This window comes from Sarcophilus harrisii, chromosome 4 (assembly GCF_902635505.1).
Source record: "Sarcophilus harrisii chromosome 4, mSarHar1.11, whole genome shotgun sequence".
Taxonomy (NCBI): domain Eukaryota; kingdom Metazoa; phylum Chordata; class Mammalia; order Dasyuromorphia; family Dasyuridae; genus Sarcophilus; species Sarcophilus harrisii.
The window spans coordinates 312,445,064-312,461,996 of record NC_045429.1 but is presented as its reverse complement, the minus strand read 5'-3'; the positions used below and the strand labels follow the sequence as shown (position 1 = coordinate 312,461,996).

Sequence of the window (16,933 nt, the reverse complement as noted above, 5' to 3'; positions counted from 1 at the left end):
AAATTAAAAAAGTTTTACACAAACAAAATTAATACAGCCAAGATTAAAAGGGAAGCAGAAAGGTGGAAACTTTTTTACAACCAGTGTTTCTGATATATTTTTAAAACATATAGAAGATTGATTCAAATTTATAAGAATATAAGCCATTTTCCAACTGATAAATGGTCAAAGGATATGAACAGACAATTTTCAAATGAAGAAATTAAAGCCATTTCCAATCAGATAAAAATGTTCTAAATCACTATTGATTAGAGAAATGCAAATTAAATAATTCTGAGGTACCATCTCATACCTTTAAGATCGACTAAGATAACAGGAAAAGATGATAAGTGTTGGAGGGAATGTGGAAAAACTAGGATACTACAGCATAGTTGTTGGAGTTCTGAAGTGATCAAACCATTCTGGAGAGTAATTTGTAATTAGGCCCAAAGGGATATCAAACTGTGTATACCCTTTGATCCAACAATATTTCAACTGGATCTATATGCCAAAAAGATCATAAAAGAGGGAAAGGATGTATATATGCAAAAATGTTTGTGGCAGCTCTTTTTGTGGTAATAAGGAATTGAGTGGATGCCCATTAGTTGATGGAATGTAATGGAATATTATTGTTCTAGAAGAAATGATAAGCAGACTGATTTCAGAAAAACCTGGAAGGATTTACATGAACTGATGCTAAGGGAAATGAGCAGAACCAAGAGAACATTGTACACAGCAACAAGATTACATGATGATAAACTTTGATGGACTTGGCTCTTTTTAACAATGAGGTGATTCAAGCTAATTCCAACAGACTTGTGATGAAAAGAGCTATCCTCATTCAGAGAAAGAATTATGGCGATTGGATGGGGATCAAAGCATAATATTTTCATCTTTTTGTTGTTGTTTGTTTGCTTGGTTTTTTTCTTCCTCATTTTTTTCCCCTTTTGATCTGATTTTTCTGGTGTAAGATGACAAATATGAAAATATGTTTAGAAGAATTGCACATGTTTAACCTTGGGGCTAGAGAGAGGGAAAGAAAAAAAATTTGGAATACATGATTTTGCAAAGGTGAATATTGACTATTTTTGCAAGTATTTGGAAAAATAAAATATTATTAAAAATCCCAACTTTGAAATACCTTAGAATTCTTATCAGTGTAATGGTGAACCATAAGTCCAGAGGATGGAAAAATCAAAAATGTCATACACCTCTTGATAGAGAGATAATGGACTTAAAATGAATGTCCAAAAATGTGCAACATATGAATCTTTTGCTTAATTATGCATTTTATTATGGTTTTTCTTTTATTATTCAATTGGAAGAAGCAATGGGAAGAGTTAAACTATTTATTTTTTATTTTTATTTTTTATTTTTTTTAAGAGTTTAGCTATTTAAAACAATAAATTTTAAAAATAAACCTTATCAGAATATAAAGCAATTTCCAGGACTGCTAATTGGTTATTTTATATTCTGTCTCAGCTTTGGGCAATATAAACATTTTTTGCGGGGCAGGAGGGGTATATACTTCAGCTTGTAAAACAGCCAGGCTTGGGCTAATTCTCTTGTGGGTGGCCATCTTCTTTAAAAGTGCTAGAGCTGATATGGAGACTCCTTTAACCATTCAGATCCAACTTCATGGAACCTTTAACCCTATCAAACTCACAAATGATCTCTCTGGCTGGCCATATATGATTTATGTACGTTTTTGATACTCATTCACTTAAGATCAGGAAGGAACAAATAAGAAATATAGCTCAAATTAAAGCAAAGCTGATTGTTGCTTAGCCTAAGCATGTACTTTGGATGACATCTGTGCACAGTTTAGAATGGAGGAGAGCAAGATACTTCTTTCTATCTACCCAAGTCCCTCACTGTTCTGGAAAACACTTAAAACAGTCCTTATATACTTCTTAACCAGAAAGGAAGAGAGAGACTGAAGGTATGATGACTCTTTTTTATAAATCCACTGATTCATCAGGTATTCCAGCTCTGCAGCCAATTTGAGCACTTTGTCATCTCAAAGTAAAGTTGTTTAGGCTTGAGTTATATCTGGTTAGAAGGAGTCCCTGCAGCTTCCACAGTGTCTACTGGAATGAAAATCCTGCACACACTCTACAGGACATTCTCTTAAAGCCAATCGAACCTCACAGATATTGTTGACATCTTTTCATTACATTCGATTCAAACATCAACCTCTGAATGGTAAATATATTTATATTTTTTAGCTGTGCTGCAAGAATGAAAAGGGTTAATTCACAATTCTGAGTCTGTTTGGTTTAGGCAATTATCCAAAACCATTTGAAGACTGAATGTAATTATGGGGCAATCATTAAGGTCTGGCATTTTTCTGTTCATTTACTCTAAACCATTCAAAGGAATAAGTGGGGACTGGGTTTTGTTATTTTTATTAGCATCATTTGCCTGAGGTGCAACTGAATCTTAGTTTAAACTTGTGTAAATTGTCCACTTTTCTGATTGGAAACATGCTATTTCTTTCTCAGTAGACATCTTTTCTTTTTTTCAATCTGCACTTCTTTGGCTTAATTTTTTGCATTTAAAATATGCTGGAGTTTCTATGCTTTTAAATTTTAAATTTTGTGACTTCTCCCTTGTGCCTGGAAGAAGAGAACCTAATGAACAAAAATGGGATTTCTCTTTACAAGAATGCTGTACTTAGCCAAACATCTGTAACTGCTATCTCCCTGCAGAGGAAGTAACTAGGAGAGAAAGAAATGGAAAACAGCACAAAAGTCATCATGTGAACAGTATATTTTGGCAGCTTGACTGAATTGAGACCATAACCCCCTTTCAGAAAGGAGTCTGAGGAGGAGTTCTTCAAATAGGGAAACTTTTAAAGCACTATGTGGAGGAAACTATGAAGAATTTTGGACTGTTCTTGTGGATATAAAGAGACTCAAGGATTAGCATTTTTTCTGGATTTCTTGCTCCAAATTTCCTGCAAGTAAGTTCAACTCTATTTTCTTCTTTTATTTGTATAATGATAATTTTTTAAAATAAAAATGACATACACAAACATTTGACTGGAAGTTATAACAGTCATTTATTCAAGAATTATTAACTATTATTATTTGATATTATATATATTAAATGTGTATAAAAATAATAATTTTAAAAATGATCAATTAGGAGTATAGAGATGACCTTAGATTTTGGCAATTAAAATGAAATTTGCTAATGGATCCATTCAAGAAAATTTGTCTAACTTATGAATTCATTTATAGTTCTAACTGATTTTTGAATATATTTTTAAGATTAAAAAAAGGCAGCATCATAGTATTTGGCAGCATTGAGAAAGGTAGCTTTTCCTTTCATCATTTTGATCATCAATATTTTACTAACTTTGAAAGTAGTTAACTAAGATCTTTAAAAAGTTTTTCTGTTAACAAATTGGAAATATCTTTATTTCCTCTGTTTCTTAGTCTCAGTCTAAAAACACTAGAATTTGATCCAATATTTTTTTTATTTTCAAATACCAGGCATCTAGTCTGAAAGGGAAATCAATATTTTTGTTATTATTATATCACAGTTACACATTTATTATTTCTGGCTGACATGACTTCCTGTGAGATTTCTTGAGGTAATATGATATTGAGGGTTTTATGATTTCTGCTCTGGAATTTTCATCATAATACAAAGAGCAAAGAATTACAAAGTAGAAACTGATTTGTTAAAAATGGGAAACTACCATTATTTTAACTCATTTCAAAATTTTAGTGTTTAAATATATTTTTGCCTATTGCTTGTATGCAATTGGAAAGGATCATTTGCTTTCCTAGACTCCATGATGCACCATATTAATAACACACTATAGTAATGATTTACTAAATGGTCACTTGAACTCTAGAAATTAGCATTCCACCCAGAGTGAAAACATACTCCCAGAGCAAATACTGTATGACTAGAAACAACATTGAAATGCTGTTTCATTCCTCCAAGGTTATTTTCTTTTCCTTAATTAGTCAAAAACTTGCATCATTTCACATGTTCCAGTTTTTGTTTTGCTTTTGCTAAAAGTGAGGAAGTTGGCAATAAAAAAAATAACTATAATGTCCTTGGTTGAAAAAATTGTGAACACTTTCCACCCTCATCTTCCCCTCCCCCCCAAAAAATAAAAAATCCCTGGAGAGAGAATTATTAATGCTATCTAGGAATCATTTAGAAAAGTTCTGCGTCCCTTTTTTGAGGTTGTGAAAGATGACTTACAACAGAGAACTAATATTCTCTTCTAGGAAAAGATTTACTAATGGAATTGTTTTCAGTTACTTTTTTTTTTTTTTTTGGCATAACATTTTCCCCAAGGTCACATTCCATTCCATTCACTTTCTCTTTTCCCTCTCTTTTTTACTAAACAGGCAAAAATGAATGAGAGACAGATAAGTGTGTGTCAGCAAACTCAGGCCCTACTGCATACAAACTTTCTTAAAAAATGGAGGATGAAAAGAGAAAGCATCTTGGTATGGTTCAAAATCTGTTTCTACTCATCTAAAAAGCATGAAAATGTGCTCCTTTCAGGTTGCATGTATCCTTTTCCTTCTTTGTATATTGCTCAGAAGTCTGCTTCTAGTGAGCAAACTGGTTTGTTGATTTTAGCTGTGCTCAAATTATAAATGTTCTAGAACAAGACTATATTAGTAATTGAAACTACTGCTAATTAAAGAAGTCTAATTTCTGAAATATAAAGCACTTATATTTATAGAGCAGATATAACAGTTCCCCAAATTATTAATCTGCCAAGCATCAGAATTTCATTAAAATTTTCCATTTAGCAAAGGCCCAAAGCTTCCAGGTCTAAAAAAAAGGTGGTAGAGAAACTTATCTTGTGGATTATTTTGAGACAATAGTAAATGAAAAGGGCACATGACACTACTGACTAGCAGAAACTGAGAAAACAATATTTAAAAAATAATATTTCTAAAAGTCATACATTTTCATTTTTTAAAATGCGAAATATTTATTTTTGGGATCTGCAGGAAAGGATATTTCATAACTTGCTATGTTTATTTTATTTTATTTTTTTTGGCAAGGCAATTGAGATTAAGTGACTTGCCCAGAGTCATGCAGCTAGTAAATACTAAGAATGTGAGGCTGGATTAGGACTGGTACTTATCCACTGCACCATCTAGCTGCCTCACGTCATACAGTTTTAAACAGAAAATATTTTTAGTTTATGGGCTATGTATGACTAGACAAAGTGACTAAGTATGCACACAGCCAATCCTGGGACCCTTTTAGTTTCAAATTCTCATCACTGTATCAAAGATCTCTTTTGTTTCTTACTGAAACAAAGAGGTTACAAGAAGGACAAAAATGCAGCAGTCCACTTACTGGTAGAATGTTTCAAAAGCAACAGCAATTTTTCCCCAAACAGTTTATGATTCAATTCAAACATTTTGACACTAGTATTAAAACAGAATCCATATTTTCAGTCTCAGAAAGACCTCAATGGATCTGTTGCTACTATCTCCAGCATCAGAACATACATATCAAAGAATGTATGATAAAGAACCAAAAAAATTGATGAAAGGCTGAAAGAAAAAAGAGAGCAAATAGAAGCTACACTTTCAATTAAATATCTTTCTTGATTCTAACAAAAATATTATCCTTTTTTCCTAATATTTTGTTACTTTTCTATACTATATTTGTGTGAGTATATTTTGCTTTAGAATGTGTACTCCATGAGAACAAAAATGATCTTTCTTTTAGAATTAACTTTTGTCTAATCCACTCAAGCACACTAGTGAATTGAATGGATTAGTGGATTCCAACCTGTTGATGGATGATGCCTGCTAGATTGTGGAAAGGGATTTAGCTAATAAGTAACCCAAGAATCCATAAATTTATCAAGCATTATCAATTTGATGGTTTTTTTTGGTCTTTTTGCTTCAAGATAATATGCATCATGGCTCAATATAACAAATACACAAATGTCTCCTATATACTGACTAAATGATGAAATCATAGATTTAGAGTTGAAAGAAACTTTAGAGAACGTTGACCAAAAATCTTATTTCTTACATAAGGAAGACTGGGGCACAAAGACATTAAATGACTTGTGTGATACTATACACACAAATATAGTTATTTTTCTAATGTATATAGGTGTGCTAGTTGTCAGAGCAACCTGAGCGGCAAGTGTCCTGGCATTTTGTAACTTTTCCTTTGCTCCTCTCTCCAGTGCAAGTCTTTCCTTTCAAACTCAGATCACCAAGAATAATCACTGGTAATATGAAAAGGAAAATACCCTCACTCTCACAGTCTTCTCTTTTACCCATTCTTGATTTATTTCTAGCAATTGTGGAAAACTGAATTCATATGTCAGCTTTGAACAGTTTAATAAATCTTTCCTACTTTTAGCCCAATTGCTTTAGTCCTTAGATCAACTCCTGATGACAACTTTTTTCTTCTTCCAAGAATAAAGAAAACTTTCTCTCTTAACCTATTTTTATTTTCAATCATTAAATAACATACATATGGATCTTAGCATTTCATCAGGACAACTGAATTTTATAGTAGATAATGCATATTTAAATTCAAATAACAGTTTAAAAAAATGACAAATTAGCAACTTTACTTGCTGGAAGAGAGAGAAACTATTTTTGCTTAGACATAGAAGAGTTCCCTAGAGACCATGACTCAAGCATTTCCATTGAATTGGGACTCCTGTTGAAATACAGGATTTGTCCAAATCTAGTAGACCATGATGTCATCTCTCAGCATGCTCTCTACTTCCATGCTCAGGTTTTTTAAAGGTTTTCCTGTTTTTCCAAACTCTCATGTCTCCTTTTCCCACAACTCCTTCTTTTCTAAGGAAAGATAGGATAATGGTGAGAGTTTCTTTGTCTCAAAGCTTGACTACAAAAATGTTCCTATAAGCTAACATAACTTAACTTTTCCCCATCATTTATTTTTTTAATCAGTGAATATTAATTGTATAGTACAATAAATAAAAGGTGATGTAATATGGTAGAAATGTTGGTTTAAATCCTTTCTCTGTTACTTCTTATATGACCTTAGTAAGTTGGTTAGCTGTCTAGGTGTCAATTTCATTAAAATAAGGAAGTTGGACTAGACTACCTATGAGATATTTTCCATTTCTAAATCTGAGATTATTGCTGGTGGTGGGAGGGAAATGAACTCCAACAATTTTTTTAAATTAAAAGAAGTGCTTATCTTGTATAAAGGTTGGGATCCACTGAAAAAAGATGTTTATTATAAATGTTCTATTTTTTGTCGACCACAATCAATTTTTTAAAATTTCCCTTTTGCTTTGTAGGAATGGCTCATCTCATTGCTTCTATTATTGTATTTGTTCCTCTTTTCAAAATATAATCAAGTAAATCACTTTTCTGAACTGTCTCCCATGCCCCTGGGTCGAGTAGATAAATTTAATGATTCTGATTTAGTGGTTGCTTACACACCGATCTCCAATACAACCCAGAAGATCATGGATAAAATGGCAACTGCGCCCTTCATGAAAGGTGTGTTGTCTACCAACCTGAGGGTAATATTTGATATTATTGTTCAATTTTTTTCAATTCAATTCAACAAATACTAATTAAGTATATACCAGGTCTAAGGCACTGTGCTAGGAACTGGAGATACAGAAACAAAAATCATTTGCCTTTGTTCAAAAAACATACACATTACCTGGGAATATGGTTACAAAATGTATACCATTAAATAAAAACAAGGTGATTTCAAGAGGAAAGTTATCAAGAAGACAACTAAGGGCAATCAAGGAAGTGATATAAGGGTCTCAGTTAAGCCTGGAAGAAAGATAAAGAATCACAGAAGTAAAGATGAAGAGTGAGTGAATGCTTGAAGGTAAGATATTGAGTCTGTGGAGCTGCTAGACAATGAAATATACTGAAGCACAGAATGTGTAAAGAGAAACAATATAATGTCTAAGTCTGGAAAGGTGAATTGCAGCCAGATTGTGAAGAGATTTAGATGCCAGGTTGAGAAGTTAATATTTTATCCTCAAACTGATGGCAAGCACTGAAGGTTTTTGACTGACAGGAAAAACGTGATCAGATTTATGTTTTGAGAACATGATTTGGGTAGCCATGTAAAGGATAAATTGTTCAGGAGAAAGTCTTCAAACAGAGACCAAAGTTAAGATTTAAAAAAAAAATTCAGGTGAGAGATGTTGAGGGTGTAATGAGAGTCTCCCTCAGTGGACACTATATGAGTAGAAAGTAGATAATATATTAACAAAGTTCTGGAACTGGCAATTGAGTAGGACTCAGGAGGGCACAATGAGAGAAACAAAAGCGTTAAAGATGATTCTCAGGAAATGAATTTAGTTGCTAGGAAGATGATAAAGCATTAAATAGAAATTTGGAAATTGGAAGGGAAAGGATTGTAGAAAAAAATTCACATTTGTTGAATTTGATATGCTAACAATAAACCTAAATAGAAATGTTTGTTGGGCAATTGGAGGTGTGAGATTACTGAGAAAGAGAAAAACAGAGAGAGAGAAAAAGAGAAACAAAGAGAAAGAGAAAAAACAGAGAGTGAGAGAGTGAGAAAGAGTAAGAATGAAAGAGAGAGGAGGGAAACAGTTTTAAAAAACAAAAACAAAACAAAATACATATATACATATGTAGCTTGGTTAATAAGTTCAATGGGCACCTCAGCAACTTCAGATATCTTTTCCTCATAGCATTGTTCTTTCTGCCTTCAGAATTTTATTCTATCCTTTCCAAGTTAAGTTTTTTTTTTTTTAATCAAATTTCAGTTGATGGGATTCTACATATCATTTTTCTCAACCTTTGAAATTTTTTCTCTCCAAGTCTAGGATCAACTATGCCAGGCTGTTTATTTCTTAGTGACAAATTCCAATATTCGGTTTCCATAATTCTCATCTAAGTTCCTATAATTTCCACCATTAGCAACCAGATCATGCTTGTTGGTGACAATCAGATTCAGAATTGAACTTCTCTTTGATTAGTTGCTCTACCTTCTTTGGAGTGAATTTCTTTAAGATAAATTAAAAAATTAATCAATCAATGAATATTTTTTTTCCATATTCACTGTGTGCTAGACACTGTGCGAAGTACTGGGAATAAAAAGAAAGTTTTTAAAAAGTACCTACCCTCAGCTTTGTAGAAAAGATAATATGTAAATAATTCATTTCGCATAAGCTATATACAGCATTTATGGGAGTTAAATTAAACTTAGAAAGACTAGCCTCTGGGAGTATGAAAAAATGACTCTTGATGAAGGTAGCATTTGAGCTTGAAGTATGCCTCTATAAGCAGGAAAGATGCCAAGAATTAGAGAAAAGAAAGCAGGTCATTCCATGTATAGAGAACAGCTAGTATAAACACAAGGGGATAGGAAATGTGAGGGACTCTGCTATGTGTGGGGAACAACAAGTCAGCCCATATGGCAGAATTATATTATGCATGGATAATAAAATGCAAGTTGACTAGAAAGGAAGAGGGTCATCATCATGAAGAACTTTAATTGTTAAATATTTGATCCAATAGGTAATAGAGAGTAACTGGAGTTTTTGGAGTAGGGGGATGTGGTCAGACCAACACTTTAGGAAGATCACTTTGTCAGTTGTATGGAAGATGGATTGGAGTTGGGAAAGGTTTGAGGCAGGGAAATCAGTTAGAAAAAATAGCAATAGTACAGGTGAGACAAGATGAGGGCCTGTGTTGATTGTGTTAGTAGAATGAAGGGGGCATATAGAAGAGATTTTCTGAAGTTAAAAATGACAGAACTTGGCCACAGATTGGGAATATGGTATAACCGGGAGTGATGAGTCAAGTACAACAATAAAGTTGTAAGCCTAGGTAGCCTAGAGAATGACGGTGCTCTCAAGAGTAATAAGAAATTTGGGGAGAGGGGAGGGTTTGTGTGAAAAATAAGTTGTTTAGGACATGTAGAATTTGAGATGTCTCTGAAATATTCAATTCAATATGTCCAATAGGCAGTTGGTAATGTAGCACTGTAGCTCAAGAAAAAGATTACAGCTGAACACACATACACACAGAGTTTTGGGATACTATATTTGTATATTCATGTATATGGATATATACATATATGTGTATTTAACTATATGGACACATATTTGTATATATTATATATACACAAGCATATATAAATGCATATCCATAAGGTGTTACAAAAGTCTTACTGTACTTTTAAGCTTTTAAAATTAAAGTTTAGGTTTGAAAATTGAGACCACTGATAACTTTGGAGAAAGCAATTCAGTTGTAGGATTAGATCAAAAGCTAGAATGTATAGATCTAAAAGAGACCGAGGAGAGAGGAAGTAGAGGAAGCTAGAATATCAGCTGTCTCAAGTGGAGTCACTAAATATGTCAGTTGCTCTACTTTTGGCAGAGAGGATGATTCTTCAGATATTTGGATTAATTGAGGTTTCCCATTGCTACTAATAACATCTCTCCTCACTACCCCTTGCCAGTTTTGTGATCTGTTTCCCAAACTCACCATCTATCTCCTCTTTTCTCCAGGTGGTTTTAAATATCTTCCAAAGATAATATTGCTTTTATTTTTTTCTTCTGTTTAACCTTGTACTAATGTTTCTCCACCATATTTTCCCATCTTTGTTTCCTGTAATTTCTTACATGAAAACATTTTCTAGTACATATCTAGTATTATCCTATCTTCTTACTCCTAATCCTTTTATTTTTTGTCTTCTTTTTGAATAAATGTAGCATTCTTGGCATTTTATCAATTGACACCTGTGACTGTAAATATCTCACTAGACCATTTTGCTCGTTACACAGATTTTGTATGTATGTATGTATTTACATATAAATACATATATGCACATATACATATATATTTTTTCATATATATATATATACATAAAGCATCTAGATCAGAGGATTTTAACATTTTTCCTGTGGCAGGGACCCCTTTGAGAATCTTGTGAACCTTTTTCACCCCTTCTCATAATAATGTTTTTAAATATATAAAATAAAAACATATATGATTATAAAGGGAATCAATTATATTGGTTATACAATTATCAAAACTTAAAAAAAAGTTCACAGAACTCAGATGAAAAATCTCTAGTCTAGATAATAGTAAAAATTGTATCATATTTGCCTTTAACAATGGGTGTTTTTTCCTTTCAGTTTAGTGATATCCAAATTATTAAAGTTCAGTGCTCGATTTGTTTCAATTCATCAATTCTTTATCAAATACTTATTATATGCCAGGCACCATATTATGTCCTGGTACTTCTTAGACAAAATATAAACTGTTAAAAATAAAATATTATATGGAGGGAGAACTTGGTTTCTCCCTAATCTCAGTTGATATAGTCATAAAATATAACTAGAGAGAATGAATGTGAATACATTAATTAGGTATCAACATTCCTTTATCTTTTAATCTTTTTTTGTTGTTGCTGTTGTTGAGGCAATTGGGGTTAAGTGACTTGTCTAGGGTCACACAGCTAGAAAGTATTAAGTGTCTGAGGTCAAATTTGAACTCAAGTCCTCTTGACTCCAGGGTTGGTTCTCTATCCACTGCACTACCTAGCTGCACCCATTCTTTTATCTTTTTAAGAAAAATGAACTCCTCTTTCTAATTGAGTCCAAAGGAAGTAAGTTATTGGTGAACAATGATTGACCATGCCCCTTAAAAAATATAGTCAGGCAGATAAGGTCAGTTTAGTCCAGAGATGATTGTGGAATGTGATCCATGAATGTTTTGTGCTTAAGTTTTTTCTATGTTTTAAGCTAATTGTGCTGATTGTTAATGGAAAACATACATATTGGTAATTGCGAGCAAGACTTTTAGTTGGATGCACCAACATGGAACCCCATGACTCAAAGTAGTTACCTCCTTTTGACATACTCTTGAGAATGAATACAAATTAGGGAAGAGGGTGGGTATAGAAGTGAGTAGAGAGAGACAAAAGAGTAAATATAATGCATGATATAAACAAAAGAAATACAAAGTGACATTGGTGGTTTTGGTGAAGGATCAGGAAAATTCTCTTGGAAGAAAAGGCCTTTGATATGAACCTTGAAGGAAGATAGGGTTTAAAAAAAAGCAGTCTTAATTCCTCATTCTCAGTCACTAAATATATCCAGTCTGATTCCAAATCTTGATTCTAATTTCACAAAATATCTCATATGTGACTCTTTCTCCTCAATCACATAGCTACAATCCTAGTTCAGGTTTTGTCTCCTTTCAGCCTCTCACTTGGACTACTGCAGTAGTATTCTCATTGGCTTTCCTGCCTCTAGTCTTTTCCCTCTCTAATTCATCTTCCTCTCAACAACCAAAGTGATTTTTCCAAAGTGTAAACACATCACCTCGTTGCTTAATGATTTCCTATTACAACATGGGTTAAATATAAGTTACTCTATTTGGCATATAACAAGAACTCTTTCTTACCTTTCCATACTTCCTGCTCTTTACTTTCATTCACATACTCTATGATCCAGAGATACTGGTCTACTTAAGGTTCCTCATACTTGTTACTCCACCTTCTGTCTCCACAACTTTTCATTGGTTGTCCTAATTGCCTATGATTCTTAGTTTCCTTATCTGCCTTCAGGCCTCAATTCAAATTCTATCTACTTAAAGATGCTTTTTTCAATCTTATCTCTTTCCCCCACCACCTAATTGTTATCTTCTTCCCTTAGATTGCTTTCCATCTACTCTATTTATCCATCCATTTATCTATCTATCTATCTACCTATCTGTCTATATATCATATGTAACTGTTTGCCCATTGTCTCTCTCATTAGTATGTGAACTTTTTTTTTTGTTGGCTATATTTAGCACATTACCTGGCATTTGTCAGAGGTTAGTAAATACACAATAACTAATGTTTTTCATATGGTTCTCCCATACTGACCCCTGGTCTTGGCCTCCAACTGCTCCACTAAACTATTTTCTCTCATGTCTTTTTGAATCTCCCTTTATCATTCATCTTTTACCTTCTTTGTCTCTTTGTTGATCATTTGCCAAGTCCTAAATGTTACTTCTCAGATAAGTCTTGTTATGATGAGTTATTTAAGAAAAAAGTTTTGGCAGTCTCCTTCTGGAAAGAACTATCATGTTTGAGCACACAGCCTTTGGAGCCCTTCTGCATTTGCATGGATTTCACAAATTTGCTCTTTTATTCTTGTTTTTTGTTTTTTTTTTTTTTTTCTAGTTTTTTCTAGGTTCTGAAAAGTGGTGGCCCAACTTTCTATAACTATTATTCATTTAGTTTTATAGGCTGGTTTTGAAGTCTGTATCTATACTCTTTTTTGATCCTCTAAGAAAGACTGGCACATTCTTCTATTTCTAAGTTCCTATAATTGGCTCTGTAGGATCCTTGCCTTAGTTTCCATTTCCTGCTTGATCACCTCCAAGAAAGGGAACTCTGTCTCTTGGATTGAACAATAATGCCCGTCTCCAACATCTAACTAAACAATTATGGAGGCACACAAACCATTTATTTAACTTAACTAGTTTTAATGTCCTAGGTTCCAAACCTAACTTGTTCCACTGGTCTCCCATTATGGTCAGTTCAATTCAACAAATGTCCATGAAATGCTTGTCATGCATAATGGGCACTATGCCAAGGATTAGAAATACAAAGACATAACAGTTTCTGCTCTGATGGAAGTTATTTTGTCTTAGGGAAAATAAAATATATGTAATACCAATAATTCCTTATTAGATACTTACTATGAGCCAAGCATTGTCCTAATTATGGGGAATATAAAGGAAAGGAAAAAACATCATCTCTGAGCTCAAAAATCTCACCTTTTCATGGATAAGACAACCTACAAACCATAAGATATGTAGTATAAATGAGAGATAATTTCAGAGAGTTGAGTGAAAGAAGGAGAAGGGACTGAGGAAGGCCTTCTATGGATAGATGTTAAGAGTTGAGCGGAATCTTGAAATAGAAGGGAAAAGGGAGAACTACACATATGAGGAACAATCAGTGAAAAGATATATAGTCAGGAGATGGAATGTCGTTCAAGACATAACAAGAAGGCTAGTGTTGCTGGATTGAAGAGTATGTGGCAATGGTGAGGGGGCAGAAGGGAAAGGAGTAAAATATAACAAGACCAGAAAGATGGGAATGGGTCAGTTTGTGAAGGTCTTTAAAAGATAAATATATTCTGGTGATCCTGGAGGTAAAAGGGAACCATTGGAATTATGGTTGACAATTAAGGGTTAGCACTGTCAGTTCTGTATATTAGGAATATACACAAAATAAAAATTAAAGAGAAAGAGAATACTAATACATGGAAGGAAGTATGATTAGTGTTTCATAAAGAAGACTATATCAAAAATGAACCTTGAAAGAAGACAAGAATTCTGAAAGGTGAAGGTAATGTGGGATGTATTCCAGGTATAAAGAAGGATAGGGACAAGGGAATAAACATTTAGAGTAAGCATTTATAAAGAGCTCCTGCTAAACTCATTTGATCTTTACAATAGCCTCTAGAGGAAGGAACAATTATTATCTCTGATGAAAAATCTGCTTCAAACAGAGGTTAAACGACTTGTCCAGGGTCACAGAATTAGTATCTGTGGTCCGATTTTAATTCAGGTCATCCTGACTCCAGTTGGGGGATGATGAAGATGGGAGGCTCTATTCACTGCATCACTTTGCTGCCTCATAGTGAACACTTTGCCCAAATGATTAGACAGGAGATGAAGAACTGATGTTACAGAACAGCCAAAGCATATAGTTGCTGGGGGAGAAACACAGTAGAATAAAATAAATTTGGAAAGTTGTGTGACAGCCAGATTTTAGAGGGCATTAAATGTTAGGATTAGGAATTTGTATTTTATCTTGTTGGACTGGGAAGTCACTACAAATTTTGAGCAGAAAAGTGATTGGTAGAACTTGTGTTTAGGAAAAAATGATTTTGAGTTATATGGGCCATATGGACAGTTTAGAAAGGAGAATCAAATTCCAAATTTCTGGGTCCTATATTCAGCCTGCCTATTTGAAACCTGTTTTTAAAATAGGTTAAAAAGACAAATAAAACATTAAAAAAATGTTGGCTCATCCCTGGTCATTGGATCCAATTTAAATACCTATGTCTTTGTAATATGTCTTCTTGCATAATGATGATGATAATAATAATAAAATATAACTTTAAGTTTTAAGATTTTCAAAGTGCTTTGCAATATCTCATTTTATCCTCAAAAAACTAATTTTGCATATGAGGAAACTGATGTACATTAAGGTTTAGTGACTTGCTTCAGGCTCATACAGCTAGTAAGTATCTAAGTCTGGACTGGAGCTCAGATAACTCCACTTTCAACATTTTATACACTGTACCATCTAGATGCCAAGTGTTTGTATGACATATGTCCTTTTGATTCTCAGTGACTCCCAACATGAATGCCCCTTTCCTCTCCAGAACTATAACTTTCATCAATTTTATGAGTTTTCTGGCAGAAGTCCAAATTTGAGCTGAATAAGTCATTCATATGGTTACATCCTGATTGTGGTATTGAAAACAATTATATTGGATTAAAAGATTCGTAGATAATAAACAACTTAGTGATATTAGTACTGGTACTGTGCAGATTTGATATTTTTACAATATGTGGATTGTTGAGAATTGTATTAAGGTGCCTGGAAAATATAGGACTTTTCATGTTATTGTTATTTTAAATGAGTCATACTTTCAATTATTTTGTGCAAAGTTAAATTAGATTGGTGTATCTATGTGACCAAAGTTGGTTCATAAGATCAGCCAATTGAATTTTAAATTTCTATTTCCTATGTACTCTTACCAGTCCTAGAAAATTAGAGTCTGAACCTCATTTTCAGTTTATTCACTGTTTAACTTATTTTGTTCTAACAAAGAGTTTTACTTAAAGCAATTGGTTACAATGTTGTACCCTTGTAGCAAGAATTTTATATGCTTATTTTTTTTTTCTTACAAATGTCAGGAAGAAAAATCATTCCAATGCCAAATCAAGAGGCGATGGATGCAATAATTCCAAAAAATTTTTCTGAAATGGTGGGAATCATCTTTATGAATAATTTCTCCTATGAGTTGAAGTTTAATTGGGGGTATAGGACACCTATTATGAAAGAACATTTAGACCATTCAGGTAACTTTCTCATTACAAAATCACTTATCCTTTCTTTGTGACAGTATATTATGAATTATAAATGAAATGATAGAAACAATCATATTAGCAAGGAAGTGTAATATTTATTTCATGCATTAACTCAAATATGATGCTTCTTGTTCTTCCAAAAATCGTCTTTACCACAGTGAAATTTAATGAGGAATTGGATGAAAGAGAACTCTTTTTTCCTAATTTCATGTTTTGATTTTTAAACACTGTAAATTTTTTGCATTTTCTTTTTCAGTAGGAACTTGACATATCAACAAATGAGAATCTTCCAATATGCAAAAATAACAGAAAAAGGGATTGAAATTAAAATCATGATGTTTTTAAAGTGTATGTTTAATTTAATAGTAACAAAAATGACCTACCTGTCTGTCTCCTTTTGTATTCCATTCTGTTCTCTTCTCATTTTTACTTCTCTTTTCTTCTTTTTTTGAGTCATTATCATTATTCATCATCTCCCACCAACCCATCTCCCACCAACTTTTACATATAAGCAATGTATATAATCAACAAAAGGAATTTCTTTCCTATTTCTAGTGTTTAACTTAGAGAAAATTATTCTCTCTGTATCACTGGCTTTGAGATAATTTTTGGATATATATACTTTTGAATCAAAGTAAAAGGACTTCACTCCCTCTCACAACTGTGCCTTTTTTCCTTTTAAAGCTCACTGTTTTGAGATGTTTGGAGAAATCACATGTTCCCTTACAAGCTACTGGGAAAGAGGTTTTGTTGCTTTTCAAGCTGCCATTAATGCTGCTATAATCGAAGTAAGTGCATAATTAAAAGAACTTAATGATTAATGTGTATTAATATCAGAA

At 33.0% G+C, this 16,933-nt stretch overlaps 1 protein-coding gene across 1 annotated transcript in view; it reads left to right on the top strand.

Moving 5' to 3' along the window:
* Window positions 1–2,028: 2,028 nt before the first annotated feature.
* ABCA9 (ATP binding cassette subfamily A member 9) overlaps window positions 2,029–16,933 on the top strand; it is a 116,895-nt gene continuing 101,990 nt past the window's right edge. Inside the window, exons 1-6 of the mRNA XM_012548549.3 lie at window positions 2,029–2,184; window positions 2,691–2,944; window positions 4,356–4,457; window positions 7,277–7,481; window positions 15,921–16,085; window positions 16,779–16,882. Of these exons, the coding sequence (XP_012404003.2) occupies window positions 4,362–4,457; window positions 7,277–7,481; window positions 15,921–16,085; window positions 16,779–16,882 (570 nt within the window). The 5' untranslated portion in view covers window positions 2,029–2,184; window positions 2,691–2,944; window positions 4,356–4,361. The remainder of the gene's footprint in view (window positions 2,185–2,690; window positions 2,945–4,355; window positions 4,458–7,276; window positions 7,482–15,920; window positions 16,086–16,778; window positions 16,883–16,933) is intronic.